We start from the raw sequence: 19,647 nt of genomic DNA, 5'->3' as shown, positions 1-19,647 counted from the left end.
CAATCAACCTTCAGTCTCCTGAATAATATGGAATTGATCCAACTGCAGCTCCCATTCCCAAACATGGCCTGTAAGAAGCTGCAGCTGGACACACTTCTTGCAGGTATAGTCATCAGGGATACCTGATCCAGCAAGAGGAGCACTCCACTATCCTGACTGTCATTCCGACTGCTCTATCTGTGCAATAAGAAAGAAAGAAATCTTTCATATGAAATGCAGCAGCCACAACAATGAGATGCTTAAACAAAGGTGTTAATGCTTAAAACTGGGCAGAGCTACAATAAACTGTGACAAGACACTTTCCCAGTCATTGCTTATTGCATCCTGAATAACTTAAATCCTAGACACAATCTGTCTGAATAGCTGAACAGCCTAGTTGCTTAATTGGCTGCTGTAAGCTACCTTGGTGTTGGTGTCTGCTCAAATCCATTGTGTGCTGATGGAAATGTGAGAAAAGCCATTTAGAAGGTTGGGGAATGTGATTCATGGGATTGCTCTGCGAGCTGGCATTGATTCTGGGGCAAAATGGTCCCCTATATTGTAAAGAAATTTTAGTGACTTCTGTATAACCAAATATGGGCATAAAATCATTTCCTGAAATCATCCTGGAAATACAGATGTCATGCTAATGTTGGGCTTGTCTGTTTCTGAACATCTCCAGTTAGCAACTGTTCATTTATCAAATTCACAAGTCAGTAAGTAAGTGTTTTATGTATAATTTCTCTGTATGTGCTGGAAGTAGTTTTTGTTATTGGTATGATTTTTATTGTAGGATTTATCATAATTAAATTGAACTTCAATCTTTGAAATTGTTGTCAGAGAGGAACAGGTTGGAAAGTAGAAATATTCTCTGAGTAAGAGAAATGGCCGCTCTTAGATGCAGCAATATTTGAATCATCCACTGTGTTTCAACTGGTGTTTTACACTATGGGGTCAAGTTACATGCCTGGTTCCTTCCCTGGGCTCTTTTTGGGTCTGTATGAGGTCATATGAATTAAAATGGCTTGAGATAACTGAACAACAAACAAAAAATGCTGCAGAAACTCAGCAGGTCAGGAAACATTTATGGAAAAGGTTGACAGTCAATGGTTTGGACCAAGACCCTTCAGCAGGATTGGAAAGGGAGAGGGGAGAGGTCAGAATAAGAAACTGTGGAAGGAGAAGGAGAACAAGTTGGCAAGTGATAGATGAGACCAGACGTGGGGAAAGGTAGTTGAGTGGGGAAGGAGGTATGAAGTTAAGTTAAGAGCTGAGAGGTGACAGGTGAAAGAGGTAAAGGGCTGAAGAAGAAAGAATCTGATAGGAGAGAAGAGTGGACCATGGGAGAAAGGGAAGGAGAAAGGGCATCAGGGAGAAGTGATGGGAAGTTGAGGGGAATAGAAGGTGTAAGAGGAGAGACAGAATGAGGAATGGAAAAAGAAAGAAATGGGTGGAGGGAGAAGTCAATGATTATGCCGTCAGGTTGGAGGCTACCCCAGAGAATATGAGGTGTACCCCTCCAACCTAAGTTTGGCCTCATCACGGCAGTAGATGAGGCTGTGAACTCAAGTCAGAATGGGAAAGAGAATTTGAATTAAGTAGTTAGCCACCTGGAGATCCTGCCTTTTGCGGTGGACAGAGCAAAGGTGCTTAAGCAAATCACCGATGTATAGGAGGCTGCACTGGGAGCACCGGATACAGTAAATGCTCCCGACAGATTCACAGGCGAAGTGTCACTTCATTTGCCAAGGGTGTTTGGAGCTCTGAATGGTGGTGAGGGAGGAGCTGCAGGGGCAGCTGTAGCACTTGTCCTGCTTGCAGGGGTAAGTACCAGAGGGGAGATCAGTGAGAAGGCATGAGTGGACAAGGAAATTGCATAGAGTGTGATCTCTGTATAAAGCTGGGAATGCGGAAAGTGGGGGATAACTGAATATTGTTAGAAGTTATTGCTTTCAGCAGATTACAGTGCAAATTCTTTTAATCAGGAGTTAGAAAAAGACTAAAAATGCCAAAATGATTAAGTTCTGACAGAGAATGATAGATTGGAAGTGAATACTGCAGGTTCAAGAACAGTTACTACCCCACAACCATCAGGCTCTTGAACAAAGGGGATAAATACACTTACTTGCCCACAACCAATGATCTTGCTTTAAGGACTCTTTATCTTGTTATCTCATGTCCTGGTTGTTTATTACTAATTAATTACATTTACATTTGCACAGTTTTTTTTCTTCTGCACCATAGAATTAAGATGATGTTTTTGCAGGGAAATGTACTATGGACATGTGGTCGATGTTTAGGGATCTCTTGCTGGATGTTGAGGATAAATTTGTTCCGGTGAGGAAGATAAAGAATGGTAGGGTGAAGGAAACATGGGTGACAAGTGAGGAGCAAGATGTAGTCAGGTGGAAGAAGGCAGCATACATGAGGTTAAGGAAGCAAGGATCAGATGGGTCTATTGAGGAATATAGGGTAGCAAGAAAGGAGCTTAAGAAGAGGCCAAGGAGAGCAAGGAGGGGGCATGAGAAAGCCTTGGCGAGTAGAGTAAAGGAAAATCCCAAGGCATTCTTCAATTATGTGAAGAACAAAAGGATGACAGGATGAAAGGTAGGACCGATTAGAGATAAAGGTGGGAAGATGTGCCTGGAGGCTGTGGAAGAGAGCAAGGTCCTCAGTGAATACTTCTCTTTGGTATTCACCAATGAGAGGGAACTTGATAACGGTGAGGACAATATGAGTGAGGTTGATGTTCTGGAGTATGTTGATATTAAGGGAGAGGAGGTGTTGGAGTTGTTAAAATACATTAGGACGGATAAGTCCGCGGGGCATAACGGAATATTCCCCAGGCTGCTCCACGGGGCAAAGGAAGAGATTGTTGAGCCTTTGGCTAGGATCTTTATGTCCTCATTGTCCACGGGAATGGTACCAGAGGATTGGAGGGAGGCAAAGGTAGTAGGGATATTCCGGGTAATTATAGACCAGTAAGTCTTACGTCTGTAGTGGGAAAGCTGTTGGAAAAGATTCTTAGAGATAGGATCTATGAGCATTTAGAGAATCATGGTCTGATCGGGGACAGTCAGCATGGCTTTGTGAAGGGCAGATCATGTCTAACAAACCTGATAGGTTCTTTGAGGAGGTGACCAGGCATATAGATGAGGGTAGTGCCATGGATGTAATCTACATGGATTTTAGTAAGGCATTTGACAAGGTTCCACATGGTAGGCTCATTCAGAAAGTCAGAAGGCATGGGAACCAGGGAAGTTTGTCCAGGTGGATTCAGAATTGGTTTACCTGCAGAAGGCAGAGGCTGGTGGTGGAGGGAGTACATTCAGATTTGAGAATTGTGACTAGTGGTGTCCCACAAGGATCAGTTCTTGGACCTCTACTTCAGTGATTTTTATTAACGACCTGAATGTGGGGGTAGAAGGGTGGGTTGGCAAGTTTGCAGATGACACCAAGGTTGGTGTTGTTGTGGATAGTGTAAAGGATTGTCGAAGGTTGCAGAAAGACATTGATAGGATGCAGAAGTGGGCTGAGAAGTGGCAGATGGAGTTCAACCCGGAGAAGTGTGAGGTGGTACACTTTGGAAGGACAAACTCCAAGGCAGAGTACAAAGTAAATGACAGGATACTTGGTAGTGTGGAGGAGCAGAGGGATCTGGGGGTACATGTTCACAGATCCCTGAAAGTTGCCTCACAGGTAGATAGAGTAGTTAAGAAAACTTATGAGGTGTTCGCTTTCAGAAGTCGAGGGATAGAGTTTAAGAGTCACGAGGTAATGATGCAGCTCTATAAAACTCTGGTTAGGCCACACTTGGAGTACTGTGTCCAGTTCTGGTTGCCTCACTATAGGAAGGATGTGGAAGCATTGGAAAGGGTACAGAGGAGATTTACCAGGATGCTTCCTGGTTTAGAGAGTGTGGATTATGATCAGAGATTAAGGGAGCTAGGGCTTTACTCTTTGGAGAGAAGGAGGATGAGAGGAGACATGACAGAGGTATACAAGATATTAAGAGGAATAGATAGAATGGACAGCCAACGCCTCTTCCCCAGGGCACCACTGCTCAATCCAAGAGGACATGGCTGTAAGGTAAGGGGTGGGAAGTTCAAGGGGGATATTAGAGGAAGGTTTTTCACTCAGAGAGTGGTTGGTGCATGGAATGCACCGCCTGAGTCAGTGGTGGAGGCAGATACACTAGTGAAACTTAAGAGACTACTAGACAGGTATATGGAGGAATTTAAGGTGGGGGGTTATATGGGAGGCAGGGTTTAAGGGTCGGCACAACACTGTGGGCCGAAGGGCCTGTACTGTGCTGTACCATTCTATGTTCTATGTAGTTGATTTTTCATTGATCCTGTTGTAGTTACTATTCAATAGATTTGCTAAGTATGCCTGCAGGAAAATGAATCTCAGTGTTGTATCTGGTGACATATATGCACTCTGATAATAAAATTTACATTGAACTTTGAAATTATCTATCTGAAGCTATTAAATTCAAATGAAACGTTCCATACATTCCACTCTTCCCATGCAAAACAACATTGAAGAAGTGTCTATGTAACAAACAATTACAGTTCATCATTCCATGGCTCTCAGCATCATAGACCAGCTAATAACCTGATTGTTGCAACACACCTGTGTTATGTTTTGTAACTCTAGAAATTAATCGAAAGAAAAACATAGGAGCCCATGGATAATTTGTTTTACTTTAGTGAGGTGAGCACATATGAGGTGGTGGCATTATGACATATGCCATTCACATGCTTTGTATATATGACCCAAAATGGATTATGTAAACTTAATCAAACAATATATTTGCAACATTACTCAAATATTACTGAAATATTAAGTACAGAACAACCTGGCCCTATCCCCCTGTGTTAGCTCTAATTATGTGAGGCACTCATTGACTCATAGAGAAAAGGGCCATTCCTTAATCCATCAGAAAATGTCTTGTTCACCCAGCATCGATCCACATATCAGAGGAACTGCTCTGGTTTCTATGGATGGCGGCTCTCTGGCGTGATTTTTAGGTGTTTGACTCAGTAGCAGGACCACAATCAAAGTTCAAGTTCTGCTCCGATTAGGCAGATGTGTTCGTTATAATCTGTGTTGGAAAAAGTAGGTTTGAAAATTATGATTAGATTATATTCCAGAGTTTGAAAGCATGTTTCGTAATGTATAAAGATTTCTTTCTTTCCTTGGGAGATTACATTACCATCAATATTCCACATGCCTGCTGCTTCTGACTCTGGTCGGGGGGTTATGTTGCTGTAGAATCTGTAAGCCAGCCAACTCATGGCAAGTTTTGGAATCAAAGTTACCATCCAGATTTCAGTGATGTAAAATAAACATTAAAAAAAAACTGGGTTAAGCAGATGGGCATTACGACTCAATAAAATAAAAGTGGAATTCATTCCTGAATTAAGAATGATAAATACACTATTCACAGAACTCTTTCCAAATGATCGCTCTGTATTTTGTTTCCCTCTGCCTCATCATTAAGCTTAGCTTGCCTCTGCCACTCTCTGCATTACATCAAGCAAATCCTTGAAACTCTCTTCTTGCACAACTTCTCTGATGAGAATACTGCCCTGAAGATGATGCTGAAGGTAAGCACTGGCACACTGCAATGCTCAGCTGTTAAATTAATTTCATTTGCAAGATCTTTGATTTCACATGCATCCTTTCTCCCCATCGCTCCCCAACCTCCTCACCACCACCTGCAGTTTTATTGCACAGCCACCAGACTTCTCAACATTATTTCTTTCTTTAATGCTCCATCACCTACATTGCATCAAAAAATCTAACTGAATCAGCAGGCAGCTTCAATAAATCTTTATTTGAAGCTTTAGTTTTTGTTTTATGAGGAGCCATTATAATGTCGCAAAGGATAACATTGATGCTGAGCGAAGCACAGTAAATGGATAGATGGGATGAAGTAGAGCCGAGACCAACATGTAATCTGGCTCTTATTTCCCATAGGACTAACCCAGCCTATCTTTTTAAAGAAAAATGAGAGGCAGATTGCTGTGCATAGCCATATTACCATTTTGTTAGTTTCATTTTTATAAATAAAAGAAAACAGTTTGGAGCTTTTCTTTAATAAAATCGTGGCTTCCTTTGCAATTGAAAATGCATTAAGAAATGCATATATAGTGCAAAGAATTCTTTTTTATTATTAGTTAAATTGCATGATATGTTAGTACAGTAAAAAAGCAATATATATGGGAGAAAGATGACATACAGTAATCTGCAATATTATTTATTGTAACACTGTAACAGGCCCTTATCTCCCTGAAGAAAGCAGACCCAGAGTCTGTAGGAATGCATTGAGTAACAGAGTTCAGCCTAGAAATCTGAATGCATAACACCTTTTTTCTTTTAGCTTTCTATGGCTCAATCATCACTGTCCAAATACTTTCTCAGTTACTTTTTCTTGGTCTATCATTATTTGAAGTCTTTTTATTCTGTGTACTTTATGTTGTGATATTGGTTGAACTTGCCATCCGTTGATGTTGGATCAATTTTAGGGCTCAGCTTCATCAGGGGTGTGGTCAAGCACAGGAGGGACGTTTCACACTGAAGAGCAGTTGTCTCCCCTCCCTGGTGTTTCCTGTTCTCCATGGCAGCTGGTCAGTGACTGCCAGAGGGAACAGTTCTCTTAGGTCCAACAACCTTTCATATGCACGATTCAATGAAGGCATGACAATGACTCATTCCAGTGTCAAGCATTAATTCCTTAACAACACACACAAGATGCGAGAGGATTTCAGCAGGGCAGGCAGGAAATGAATAAACAGTCCTGGCCCAGACCACTCGTCAGGACTCATTAATACGTGGGGTCCTGAATCCTCCCTGGAATATCTCTATCTGATACAATATCTATTCTATAAAACCTACTGAAATGATACAATCTATTTGTGGTATTTTATTAATTGCAATATTTTTCACACGTAAAATAATAGGCATACTTGAAGCCAGATAAGTAAAACCAGACAAAGTCAGGAAAAAGGCATTAATATCAATTCTGACTCTTCTAAGTTATATTGGTCTGGAAATTTCTTCCAGCAATTCCAGGAAGTGGTGCTGTGTAGCTGAAAAACCATCGAATCAGTGTAGCTGTTTCCAAGAGTCAAACATCATCAAATATAACCCCTGATCTTGTGGGGAGACTTTTCTTTGCTGAGACACATTTTACTCTCTGGCTTAAAATTCCTCAAATTCACCTGTGGTTTTCAATCTCAATGCTTTGGCAAAAAAAGAGATTTCCATTTGCTTCTAGAACATTCAAGTTTGATTTCCCCTGAAGCACTTAAATTGTTTGTCCTCAGTGTGATGTGACCTCAATGTCATCTCTCATATACCCTGACCATGAAGATCAAGATAACATTCGGTTTCCAAGACACCAACTGCCTACTTCAGCTGTCTACTACTACACTAGAAGGGTCATCCAAATGGCATGTTCAAGGAGAGCAGAAGTCAAAAGAGCATGAAAATTAAAAACAGAACTGGGTCATCGGCCCTGTCATTTGTCAAGATCTCCTACCTCAACTCCATTTTCTTTTACCATCCTCATATTCTCCCAATATCTGATAATAGTCCGCCATCTTTAACGACTCAGTTCTTTAAACACCGCCCCCCCCTCCGAGCCCGAGCCCTCCCATCCACACTCAACAGCTTCAACCTCCACTCGTTGCCACCACCGAACTGTCGATTCCTCGGTAATTAGTTCTTTATTGTCATATTACTGAGGTACAGTGAACATCCATCCACACAAATCATTTCACCAAGTCTGTACATTGAGATAGCACAGAGAAAGAGCGATAACAAAATGCAAAATAAGATGCTAAAATTACAGAGAAAGTGCAGTCCAGGCAGACAATAAGATACAAAGGCTATGGCGAGGTAGCTTGTAAGGTCAAGAGTTTATTTTACCATACAAGGAGACCATTTGATATTCTTTTAACAGTGGGATAAAAGCTGTCTTTGAGACTGGTGGTAGGTGCCTTCAGATTTCTGTATCCTCTACACAGTGGGCAGGGGAAGAAGACAGAATGTCTGGAATAGGGGAGGTCTTTGATGATACTGGCTGCTTTTCTGAGCCAGAAAGAAGTGCATGGAGGTGAGGCTGGTTTTCAAGATGTGCTGAGCTGTTTCCACAATTCTCTGCAGCTTCATGCAGTCTTGGGCAGAGCAGTTGCCATACAAACTGTGCTATATCCTTGATTTCTGTAATATCCAAAAATATATCATTCCGTTTTGAATGAACTCAGCATCCAGTATTCCAAAGACTCACCACTCCTCTGGATTGTCCTAAATTGTTTGACAGTCTTCTGAGGCAGTGACCCATGGTATGTAGACCTCTGCCTGCAGAAACTTTCTCCCTGCATCCAGCCTGCAGAGTTCTTTGAACTGTGTTCATTTTAGTGAGATGATCTCTCAGTCTTCTGAGCTCATGTACATTCTCAGACCTGGTGGAGAGCTAGAGTTGAAACTGTGGAGACTCTTGCAGATATTCTTTCTCTCTGGCCACAGATGAGCTTCTAGAGGACTGGAGAATGGGTAGTATGGTGCCATTGTTTAAAAAGGGTGGCAAAAATAAAACAAGTCAGTGAGTCTGACATTGGTGTTGGTTAAATTGTTGGAGTGAATTCTGAAGGACAGGATCCACCTACACTTAGAAAGACAGTCAGTCTGGCTTAGCACCTGGGAAGTTGAGTCCAACAGATCTATTGGAGTTCTTTGAGTAGGAATCCAAGAGTGTAGATAACAGTAGAACAGTTGATATTATTTATATAAACTTTAGCAATACCTTTAAAAGATTCATCATGGCAGGCAAGTCTGGATGGTTAGTTCACCTGGAATCCAGGGGAGATCATCATTGGATTCATAATTAAACTCAAAATTGATCCAATGATGTTATGAGGCTGCAGCAAGGATTGAACTTCAGTATCAGGCACTCTCAATCTTTGTGTCAAACTCCTCAAAACCAAACAGATTTTAAACTTGGCTTGTTTTCTGCTTGCTACTCCATAGATGATTGCTATGGTACAATGGAGAGCCATTTTCCCTTTCACAACTCCCGCAAACATGTCCTAGAAAATCATCATAGTATGGACAGCAATGCACCATGAAATTCAAGGTAAAATTAGACAAAGCCTGCTTATTGCAAGCATCTTTTTTGATTCAAAATTAGCAAAGACAAACACCTGTTCAGCAAAAGTTATGCAGAATAATTTGGGAGGTTCCATGCACTTAAACAAACTGATTAAAAATTTAATAGACAGGTCAACGATTAACAAAATTATCTTCTTCAAGGCTAGAGCAAATAAGTTGAAATATCATAAAATACTATAAAATTGTGGTAGGATTTTTCACAAAATTGCACCAAACAGACCCATTGTCATATCTTACTGTTGAGTTCACTGGATCAGAAATTGATCTAGTTTGCTGAACCTTTTTGTTAACATTGAGTCTAGAGTTAATGGTCTTCATCCACATTGCTGGTGGATATTTACCCCTCTTCGATGATGCATAAAATGACTGGGCATCATGCTTCTGAGGTACTGCATGTCACATTCTCACAACTACTGGAGTTGTTGATGTATTAGAAGTTCAGGAAGGTTACTTCAGATTCATAATCTATACTTCTCAGATAAAAACTGACTGATTTATTTGTTTCTTTCTTGGGCAGAAATGTAGTTTAAACATTTCTCACTTAGTTGCATGGAACTTTGTTTTTCTCTTCCTCATAGAAAGCAACCAGCCATCATTTTGCTGGAGGTAGATTAATTGTACAAATAAACTTGATAAAGTGTAACACCAATGCAAGTCAGTGCTTGGCTCATGGTAGGGGAATGCCACATATAAAATGATGACATCAGGCCATTCACAAACAAAACATGGTTCCTCTTCATAGGGAACAGCACAATAAATACTCCAACCATTACAGCAACTTCTGTGCCCTTATCTTGTAATTCATGGTTCTACAACTTTCTCATCAGTTCCCCGAAGAACTGTTCCCAATATCAACTACCGAGCACATGTGAAAAAGGCTAAGATGATGAACTGAATAGAACTACAGCGACAGCATTCAGAACCAAATTGAGTCCTTAGTTCCAAATCCCCAGAGCAGCTCAGAGTAGGCCCAAAACCTCGGTATTCAGTTCATTGTATTAGCGGGGAAAATCGCCACAAAGTTCGCAGACACAAAGCAAAGCAACCAGGGGCAGTCTTACAGCCTTAGCATCACAGAGAGAAGAGACCTCAGACGATGTGGACTGGTGTTTAAATTGTCTGAACCTCACACTAGGACCTGGACATCATCATGATGAATCATTCCTTGCCCAGATTTCACTGCCAGAGAAGCCATTCATGACCTCTTCAAAATAACTTGGCACTTAGAGCAATTCAAATCTCGACACTCACCGCCCAAGTCTCAACACCCTACATTTCCAGTCTATTTGAGCCAGTATTTAGATTGTTCAAACAACATATAGTATCTCACATTAGAACCCGGGTCTCGTTGTGGCAAATCACTCCGGGCCTGGAAGGCATCGCTCAGCTATTTGGAAGAAGTCAAGGTCAGGAAGTTGGATCTTATATATGCTGAAGTAATTCCTCAGAGCAGGAAACAATCAGAAACATCCATGAAGTGGAACTACTCTATAGCCACTACACAATATATATCAGTACAACTATATGGACTATAGAGGGAAAGTAATTTATCTTGATCTGGCTGCATTTTCCATTGTTAACTGTCACAATGAAATGCTTAGGGGATCATATCTGAAAGTGCTGACAATATCTGCAGATAAAACATGGCCACTGATAAAAGGGTGTTCACAAACTTGATCTTGACCTAAGAAAGGGTTTTCATACATTGCTGATCAGTAGGGAAGACTGAACATTTAGGGATGTGCTACAACAATGCTTGGCCTTAATGACACTGATATTCAAAAGAAGAAGGTGCTGTATATATGAAACAGATTACATTTTCCTACTGCACTCTTTGCAGGCAAATAAGTTGCAAATAACAGAGCAAAGCCTTAAGTTTTGTTTGAAAAGTGGCATAACAAAATTCTAGTTGCAGATTGGAAGGAAAGAAATTGCAATCCACTGCAATTTGCCTATCACCAAAACAGGTCTATGGTAGATACAATCTCCATGGCTCTTCACACGGCCTCAGATAACCTGGACAAAACAAACACCTAGATCAGGATGCTGACTACAGCTTAGTGTTTAACAGCATCATTCCCACAATCCTGATCGATAAACTCCAGAATCTGGACCTTGGGACCTCCCTCTGCAATTGGATCCTCAACTTCTTAATCTGTACAGATTAGCAATAATATCTCCTACTTGCTGATGGTCAACCACTGACACACCTCAGGGAGGTGCTGAGCCACTGCTTTAATCCCTCTATACCCATGACTGTATGGCAAGTCATAGCTCAAATGCCATCTATAAATTTTTTGATGATACAACCATTGATGGCAGCATCTCAGATGGAGATGAGAGGGCGTACAGGAGCAAGATATACCAGCTAGTTGAGTGGTGTCACAGCAACAAGCTGGCACTCAATGTCAGTAAGACCAAAGAGCTCATTGTGGACTTCAATAATGGTAAGACAAGGGACCACAAACCAATCCTCATAGAGGGATCAGAAGTGGAGAGAAGGAGCAATTTCAAGTTCCTGGGTGTCAAGAGGATCTAATCTGGTCCCAACATGTCGACGCAGCTATAAAGAAGGCAAGATAGTGGTTATATTTCATTAGGAGTTTGAGAAGATTTGGTTTGTCACAAAAACACTAAAAGATTTCTACAGATGTACCACGGAGAACATTCTGACAGGTCGCATCAGTGTCTGGTATGGGGGGTGGGGGGGGTGCTACTGTACAGGATTGAAAGAAGATACAGAAAGCTGTAAAATTTGTCATCTCCATCTTGGGTACTAGCCTCTATAGTATCCAAGACATCTTCAAAGAGCAGTGCCTTGGAAAGGTGGCATCCATTATTAAGGAGCCCCATCATCCAGAACTTGCCCTCTTCTCATTGTTACCATCAAGAAGGAGGTACAGAAGCCTGAAGGCATGCACTCAGAGATTCAGGAACAGCTTCTTCTTCTCTGTTAGCTGATTCTTAAATGGACATTGAACCCATGAACACTACCTCACTTTTCTATATTATTTCTGTTTTTGCACTATTTTTAATTCAACTATCCAATATACATATATATACTTACTGTAGTTCTTACGGTCGAGACAACAGAGACTTATGGAGAAGAGGAGTTCGGTGGGTAATAAAATGGAGGAGTTCACGGCGCTAGCCAGGCGTCAGAGAACATTTCGGGAGTGCAGTGTTATGTGTTTCACTGGAACGGGGCTGCACGAGCACATACCCAATCAAAACTTTTCCATGGACAGCTTCCAGACCGTTCAGGCTGACCGGAAGTGCACTGAGAGCAGTAAGCTTAAAGGAGTTGGGTGCTTACTGTGCTGGTTAACAACAGATGGTGCAATCCGGGTCATATTACAATCGAGGAACGTGTTTGTAGACCGGATATTGAACTTTTTACTGTTGGACTTCGGCCATATTCCACTGAGATACAACACTGGGCGGCACGGGAGGTCGTTCCTGCCTGTGGCCATCGAACTTGCAGCTCCTCCCGTGGAGAGTCAGACACCCTGAGCCAATAGACTGGTCCTGGACTTATTTTCCATCTGGCATAGTTTGCATTTTGTTGTTTGATTGTTTGTGGTTTTTGTATTGCTATATTTATGCTCTATTCTTGGTTGGTGCGGCTGTAACGAAACCCAATTTCCCTCAGGATCAATAAAATATATCTATCTATCTATCTAGTTGATTTTTTCCCTATATTATCATATAGGAAAAAAAGTACTAAGTTAACAAATTTCACGGCAAGTGCTGGTGATATTAAACCTGATTCTGATCTTATTTTCTCTTAAAGTATAAAGATCAACAATTTCCTTTATAATGATAAATACATTATTTGAGCAGCTGATGGAACTTAGAAATTAAAGCAATCCATTTAAATGCTGTGTATGATCTGAAATAATATTTTTCTCAAAAGTTAATTATATCAAGGACATTTTAAAGCAACAAAATTGGTTAAGATTATTGTTTTGTTATTTTCAGGGCTGTGCCTTTTACTGGGGATTCACCACATGGATGGCTTATTACATCAATCACCCTCTCTACACACCTCCCAGTAGGTACAACACTTACTGTATGATTTAGAATTCAGCTGTTCAGAATTTTCTTCCAATTTCATGGTTTCATCTTAGGCTGTTTGACAATTTATTCCATAATGAGTTCAGAACGTAACAAGATTATTTTACCTCTGTGTCCCCATGATGTTTGCAGTATTATAATAGTCAACAGTAGTTCGTTAATTTTCACCAATTAAAACAGTTGTGCGTGATACCAGTTCTGGAAATTTATACTTAATGGATTTTGAAACACTTTGAATCATCATGAAATGAATTAGAATTATTTTCTATAACCTGTTTATTCCTGTCTCAAGTGTTTAGATATCATAAAATAATGTTTGATTATGTCATTGTGGTACTGAATTATCCAACTGTGAGTGAATGCATCCTATTCTATTTTGCAGCATATTTTGATTTGTTGTGGGCTTGTCAGATTTCTAATGAGACTACACTTGTGGGCAATAATATCCAAGTTGTATAATGTCCAGACAATTCAGGGAGATAGGAGATGTAATTGGACATCAATATATTAGCTGCAGTACTTGATGGCTGTTAGGCTGGACACAGAGCAGCTATCGGTACCAAAATTTAATATGACCTAGTTAAAACAACACCTATCTCTAATTCTCTGCATTTACTGATGATTTTATATTCATATAGTTGGGTTCTGATGCTACAATCATATCAACATCACTTACTAAGATAATATGAATAGCTGACAAGTTAATCCAATCCAGTATTTTAGTCAACAAAGTAACTCTGGACATAGAAAATATTTTTTCTCTGTGTCTGCTCTTAGACAGTAAGCTGGTTCTTGATGCTTTGGTACCCAGAGTTGAACAATGGAGAACATGGTACAATCCTTAAGGTGACAGCAGAGTACAGATCAAATTGAAGGTTGTGTGGGGCATTGGCAGATAGAATTTAATCCCCATACATCTTGAGATTTCATATGGGGTAGGACATGTAAATGGTAGGTGGCTAATGAATTTTACTGAGCAGAATGACCTAGGGTCAGTCCATAATTCCCTGAAAGTGGTAACATGGATAAAGTGGCAAACATGGTATATTGCATACTTGCCTCTACTCATTGGCATTAGAAAACAAGAGCTGAAACATATTGTTGCAACTTTATAAAACAGTGAGTGGTTAGGTCACAATTAGGGTATTGTATGCAGCAATGGTTGCACATTACAGGAAAGCTGTGGCTGCTATGAAGGGAGTGGAGGGGAAATCGCCAGCATGTAGGAACTATGACATTATGCCCATTATAGAGACTTAGCTTTCACGAGGGCAGGATGCCTGCTGGATGTCAGAAGTTCAGAAGTTTCAAAAGGGACAGGGAGGGAAGGAGGGGTGGGGTTGCTAATTGGGGATAGAGGGTATCATGGGGAGATTGCTTGCAGAGTCAGTGCTGCTGGAAGTCAGAAACAAGGGAAGGGAGATCACTCTATTGGGAGCACTCTATAGAACCCTATAGCAACAGAGATGCTGAGGAGCAAATCGAGATGCAGATTTTGGAAAGGTGCAAGGGCTGTTGTCATGAGTGACTTCAACATGCCAAGTGTTGGTTGGCACCTCCTTAGTGCAAAAGGTTTAGATGAGGCAGAAATTGTTAGGTGTGTCCAGAAAGGATAGGCCATCTAGGAGAGAAATCATACTGGATGTAGTTTTAGGCAATTAATCTGGTCAGGAGACAGATTGGTGGAAGAGCATTTTTGAGATAGTGACCACAACTCCCTGACCTTTACCATAGCCTTGTGCAGGGATAGGAGCAAATGGAATAGAAAACTATTTGACTGGAGGGTGAGGGGGATATGATGCTATTAGGCAGGAACTTAGGTGCGTAACTTGAGGACAGGTGTTCTTTGGCAAATGTACAATGAATCAGAATCAGAATCAGGTTTATTATGATCGGCATGTGACGTGAAATTTGTTAACTTAGCAGACCAGTTCAATGCAGTACATAATCTAGCAGAGAGAGAAAAAAAAACATAATAATAAATAAATCAATTATGTATATTGAATCGATTTTTTTAAATGTGCAAAAACAGAAATACCGTATATTAAAAAAAAAGTAAGGTAGTGTCCAAAGCTTCAATGTCCATTTAGGAATCAGATGGCAGAGGGGAAGAAGCTGTTCCTGAATCACTGAGTGTGTGCCTCTGTCATATGGGGGGGGGGGGCGTGGTGCGCTGGGAGCGGACCCAGATACCCAAATGCAAGACACAGACACTGAAGTACTAGGAACGGGACTTGACTAGAGAGCTGGGTAGGGACGTGACTGGATGCAGACCAGGAGCTGGGACAAGAACACAGACTTGGGCTAGGACATTGGCTAGGCAAGCGGGACCAGGACTAGGAACTGGGAATTGGGAGCCTGTGCTTAGACTCTGAGCCGGAGCCTGGGAAAGGACCCAGAACCTGGGTCTTGACTCGGGCTCGGACCCCAGAACTAGGCGAGGACATAACATGGCTACAGCATTGGACATGGCTTGGGTTTCTTTGCGTCTTGGGTATGGACTCCGAGCCAGAGATTGGGCAAGGACCCAGAACCTGGGTCTTGACTGGGGCTCAGACTCCAGAACTAGATGAAGACATGATATGGCTGCAAGTCTGGATGTGGAACTCTTGCACAGGATGAGGCACACGGACAGGACGAGGACGCAAAGCCTTGATTTGGACAGGACGAGGTTCTTGGACATGCATTGGAAAGGACGAGGTTCTTGGACGTGCCTTGGACAGGACAAGAGACCCCTGGACAGGACGAGGGAACCCCAGCATAGGACGAGGGAACCCCAGCACTAGGCTGGGCATGGTACTCCTGGGCGGGGCGAGGCACATGGATAGGATGAAAACACAAAGCCTTGACTAGGTCGAGGGAGACAGGAACACAGAGCCTTGCACTTGGGAGACAGGAACGCAGGATGCAGAGCCTTGGTCTTGGGGACAGGAACTCAGAACCTTGGTTAAGGGAGGACAGGAAAGCAGAGCCTTGGTCTTGAGAGGGCAGGAACGCAGAGACATGGAACACAGAGCCGGGACCCCTCCTTGGAGACAGGAAATAGAGCTTGGACTCATACACAGACCACAGATAGACAGTTCCCAACACAAGGTAGCGGCAAACAGCCGGACCTACCTAGCGAAGGCGTGGACACAGAAGCAGTTCTGAACATGAAGGCATGGACACAGAGACGGATCCCAACAATAGGTAGCGGCAAATGGCCGGACCTACCTAGTGAAGGTGTGGACACAGAGACAGTTCAAAACAACGATAGACAGTTCCTTATCTTGCTTCGGCAGTTGAACTTGACAGCAGTGCAGACGAAGGTTGCAGGCAAGGGTTACAGGCGAGGCAAGGCTTCAGACACTGGTTGCAGGGCAAGACTTCAGGAGGAAGGGGCAGAGATGGGATTCAGACAGGGGGTTGAGACAGGAACAGTCCAGCAACTGAAACTGTAGCCAGCCCAAAATGTGAATCAGCTTCCTCAATTAGAGCACCCAACAGAAAAAGAGAAAACCAGAAAACCTGGAATAAGGAACAATGGACCAGACTGTGAACCGGAATCTGGACTTCACGGACCGGACCATGATAGCCTTCAGGCTTCTCTACCTCCTACCTGATGGTAACAGTGAGAAAAGGGCATGCCCTGGATGCTGGGGGTCCTTAATAATGAACACTGCCTTTCTGAGACACTGCTCCCTAAAGATGTCCTAGGTACCATGATGGAGCTGACTAGATTTACAACCTTCTTTTGGTCCTGTGCAGTAGCCCCTCCATACCAGACAGGGATGCAGCCTGTCAGAATGCTCTCCACGATACAACTATGGAAGTTATTGAGTATATTTGTTGACATGTCAAATCTCTTCAAACTCCTGATAAAGTATAGCCCGCTGTCTAAATTGTTACTTAGGGAACAATTGCATGGGGTTCTTGACAGGTTTGTCCCACTGAGACAGGGAGAAGATAGTAAGGATAGAAAAGGAAAAATGGTTGACAAGAGAATGGAACATCTAGTTAAGAGGGAAAAGGAAGCATACTTAAGCTTTAAGAAGCAAGGGTTAGTCAGAGCTCTTCAGGTTGATAGGGTAGACATGAAGGGGCTTAAGTAAGGACTTTGGAGAGCTAGAAGGGGACATGAGAAAACCTTGACATGTAGGATTAAGAAAAACCCCGAGACCATGGTGAAATAACAGGAAGATGATTAAAGTGAAGGTAGGACTGATCAAGGGTAAAAGAGGAATCATGTGCCTGGAATTGGAGAAGGTAAGGACAGTACTTAATGAAAGGGAGGGACCTTAATGAATGTGAGATCAGAATAGATCAGGTTAATATGCTGGAACATGTAAAGGTTAAGAAAGTGGATGTGTTAGAATCTTTGAAAATCGTTTGGATAGATAAGTTCCTGGGGCCAAAAGTGATATGACCCAGGCTTCTAGGGAAGCGTGGGAAAAGATTACTGCAACATTGGTGATGATCAGTGCATCCTCGGTGGTCACAGGAGGGTGGCAAATGCCATTCCTTTGTTCGGTAATGGTAATAGGAATAATTCTGGGAATTATAGACCAATGAGTCTCGTTTCAGTAGTAGGCAAATTATTGGAGAAAATTCTTCAAAACAGGATTTACAAGCACTTGGGGAAACATAATCTGATTAGGGATAGTCAGCGTGGCTTTGTGAGGGGCAGGTCATGCCTCACAAACCTGTTTGTCTCCTTTGAGGAAGTGACAAAACAAATTGAAGGTAGCACAATGGATGTGGTGCATATGGATTTTAGTAAGAGGCTTGGTAAAGTTACCCATGATGTGCTTGTTCAGAAATGTAGGTATCATGGAATCCAGGGAAACTTCTTGCCCACAGAAGGTAGATGGAGCGGATAGTGTTTTCTGCCTGGAGGTCAGTGACTAGTTGGGATCATTTCTGAGACCCCAGCTCTTTGTAAATTTGACATAGATGAGGAAGGGTGAGTAAGCAAGTTTGCAGATGACACAGAGATAGTGGTGAAGTGGATAGTGTAGTGTACAATAGGACATTGATGGGGTCTAGAGCTGGACTGAGAGGTGCAAATGGAGTTCAATTCAAAGAAATGTGAAGTGGTACACTTAGGAAGGTTGAACATGAAGGCAGAGTTTGGAGTTAATTGCAGGATTCTTAGCAGTGTGGAGGAACAGGAGGATCTTGGTGTCTAGTCAATAGATCCCACAAATTTGCTGTATAACTTGACAGGACTATAGTGTTTTGCCTTCATTAGATAGAGGGTTGAGTTCAAAAACAACAAAATAATGTTGCAGCTCTATAAAACCCTGAGTAGACCACACTTGGAATATTGTGTTCAGTTCTGGTCATCTCATCATTGAAAGGAAGTGGAAACTTGAGAAAGGAGGCAGAGGGGAAATACCAGGACATTGCCTGGATTAAAGAACAAGTCTTAAGTTGAGTGAGCTAGGGTTTTTCTCTTTGGAGGGTAGGAGGATGAGAGGTGACTTGATAGACATAAGAGGCAAGGATAGCATGAGCAACCAGCAACTTATTCCCAGGGTGGCAATGAGAGAGCATAATTTTGGGATGATTGGAGGAACATACAGAAGGGATGCTCAAGGAAATTTTACTACACAGAGAATGGTGAGTGCATGGAATTCAATTCTGGGACCACTAGTTGAGGCAGATACAATTAGGACATTTCAGAGATACTTGGACAGGCACATGAATGATAGAAAAATGGAAGGCAATATAGGAAGGAAGGGTTAGATTATCCTTGGACTAGATTAAAGGAAAAGCACAGTGTCATGGACCAAAGAGCCTGTACTGTGCTATACTTCTCTATGTTCTACGATGTTGCCTGGATTGGAGGACTTTAATTTTGAGGAGGGACTGGATAGACTGAGCTTGTTTTTCGTGGAGTGCAGAGCATGATGGGGACCTGATAGAAGTATGCAAGATTATGAAACGTATAAATCTTTTTCCTCCATGCTAGAGGTATCAGAAATAAGAGGGCGCAGTTTTAAGGTTAGAGGTTAGAGTTTTAAGTGAATCTGAGGGTAAAGCTGTTTTTACACCAAGAGTAGTTGTTAACTGGAACACGCTGCCAGAAGAGGTAGTGAAATTAGATAGAATCACTGCTTTTAATGGGCATTTAGACAGATAATTAAATAGACAAGGCATTAAAAGATACTGTCCTAATGTGTACAAATAGGTGGCCGCAAAAGTTGGCATGGACTGTTTCTGTGCTGTCACTCTAGTACCTCTCTTGCCAAAGGGTTTTGACCAGCAATGTCGACTGTACTTTTTTCCATAGATGCTGCCTGCCCTGCTGAATTCCTCCAACATTTTGTGTGTGTTGTTAGTAGGTTTATCTCCTTTGTTGAGCACAATTACTTTGTTTCTTTGTTTTCCATTTGGTAATCTGAGTTTTGAAGGCAGACACACACACAC

General features: G+C 41.9%; 1 protein-coding gene and 1 long non-coding RNA gene across 6 annotated transcripts in view; one reads left to right on the top strand and one right to left on the bottom strand.

Annotated features, from left to right (window-relative positions):
• The window catches only part of LOC134347083 (trans-2,3-enoyl-CoA reductase-like), a 206,585-nt gene that overhangs the window by 138,334 nt on the left and 48,604 nt on the right, over positions 1-19,647 (top strand). For 4 of the 5 annotated variants that reach the window (XM_063049194.1, XM_063049193.1, XM_063049197.1 and 1 more), the window contains 2 exons: positions 5,486-5,591; positions 13,141-13,213. In XM_063049194.1, coding sequence (XP_062905264.1) covers positions 5,486-5,591; positions 13,141-13,213 — 179 coding nt within the window. The remainder of the gene's footprint in view (positions 1-5,485; positions 5,592-13,140; positions 13,214-19,647) is intronic. The other variant, XM_063049195.1, reaches the window with a different exon arrangement.
• LOC134347084 (uncharacterized) overlaps positions 1-19,647 on the bottom strand; it is a 32,955-nt gene that overhangs the window by 7,401 nt on the left and 5,907 nt on the right. The gene's annotated exons all lie outside the window — the stretch shown is intronic.

This window comes from Mobula hypostoma, chromosome 5 (assembly GCF_963921235.1).
Source record: "Mobula hypostoma chromosome 5, sMobHyp1.1, whole genome shotgun sequence".
Lineage (NCBI taxonomy): Eukaryota > Metazoa > Chordata > Chondrichthyes > Myliobatiformes > Myliobatidae > Mobula > Mobula hypostoma.
This window is presented reverse-complemented; position numbering and strand designations above follow the sequence as displayed.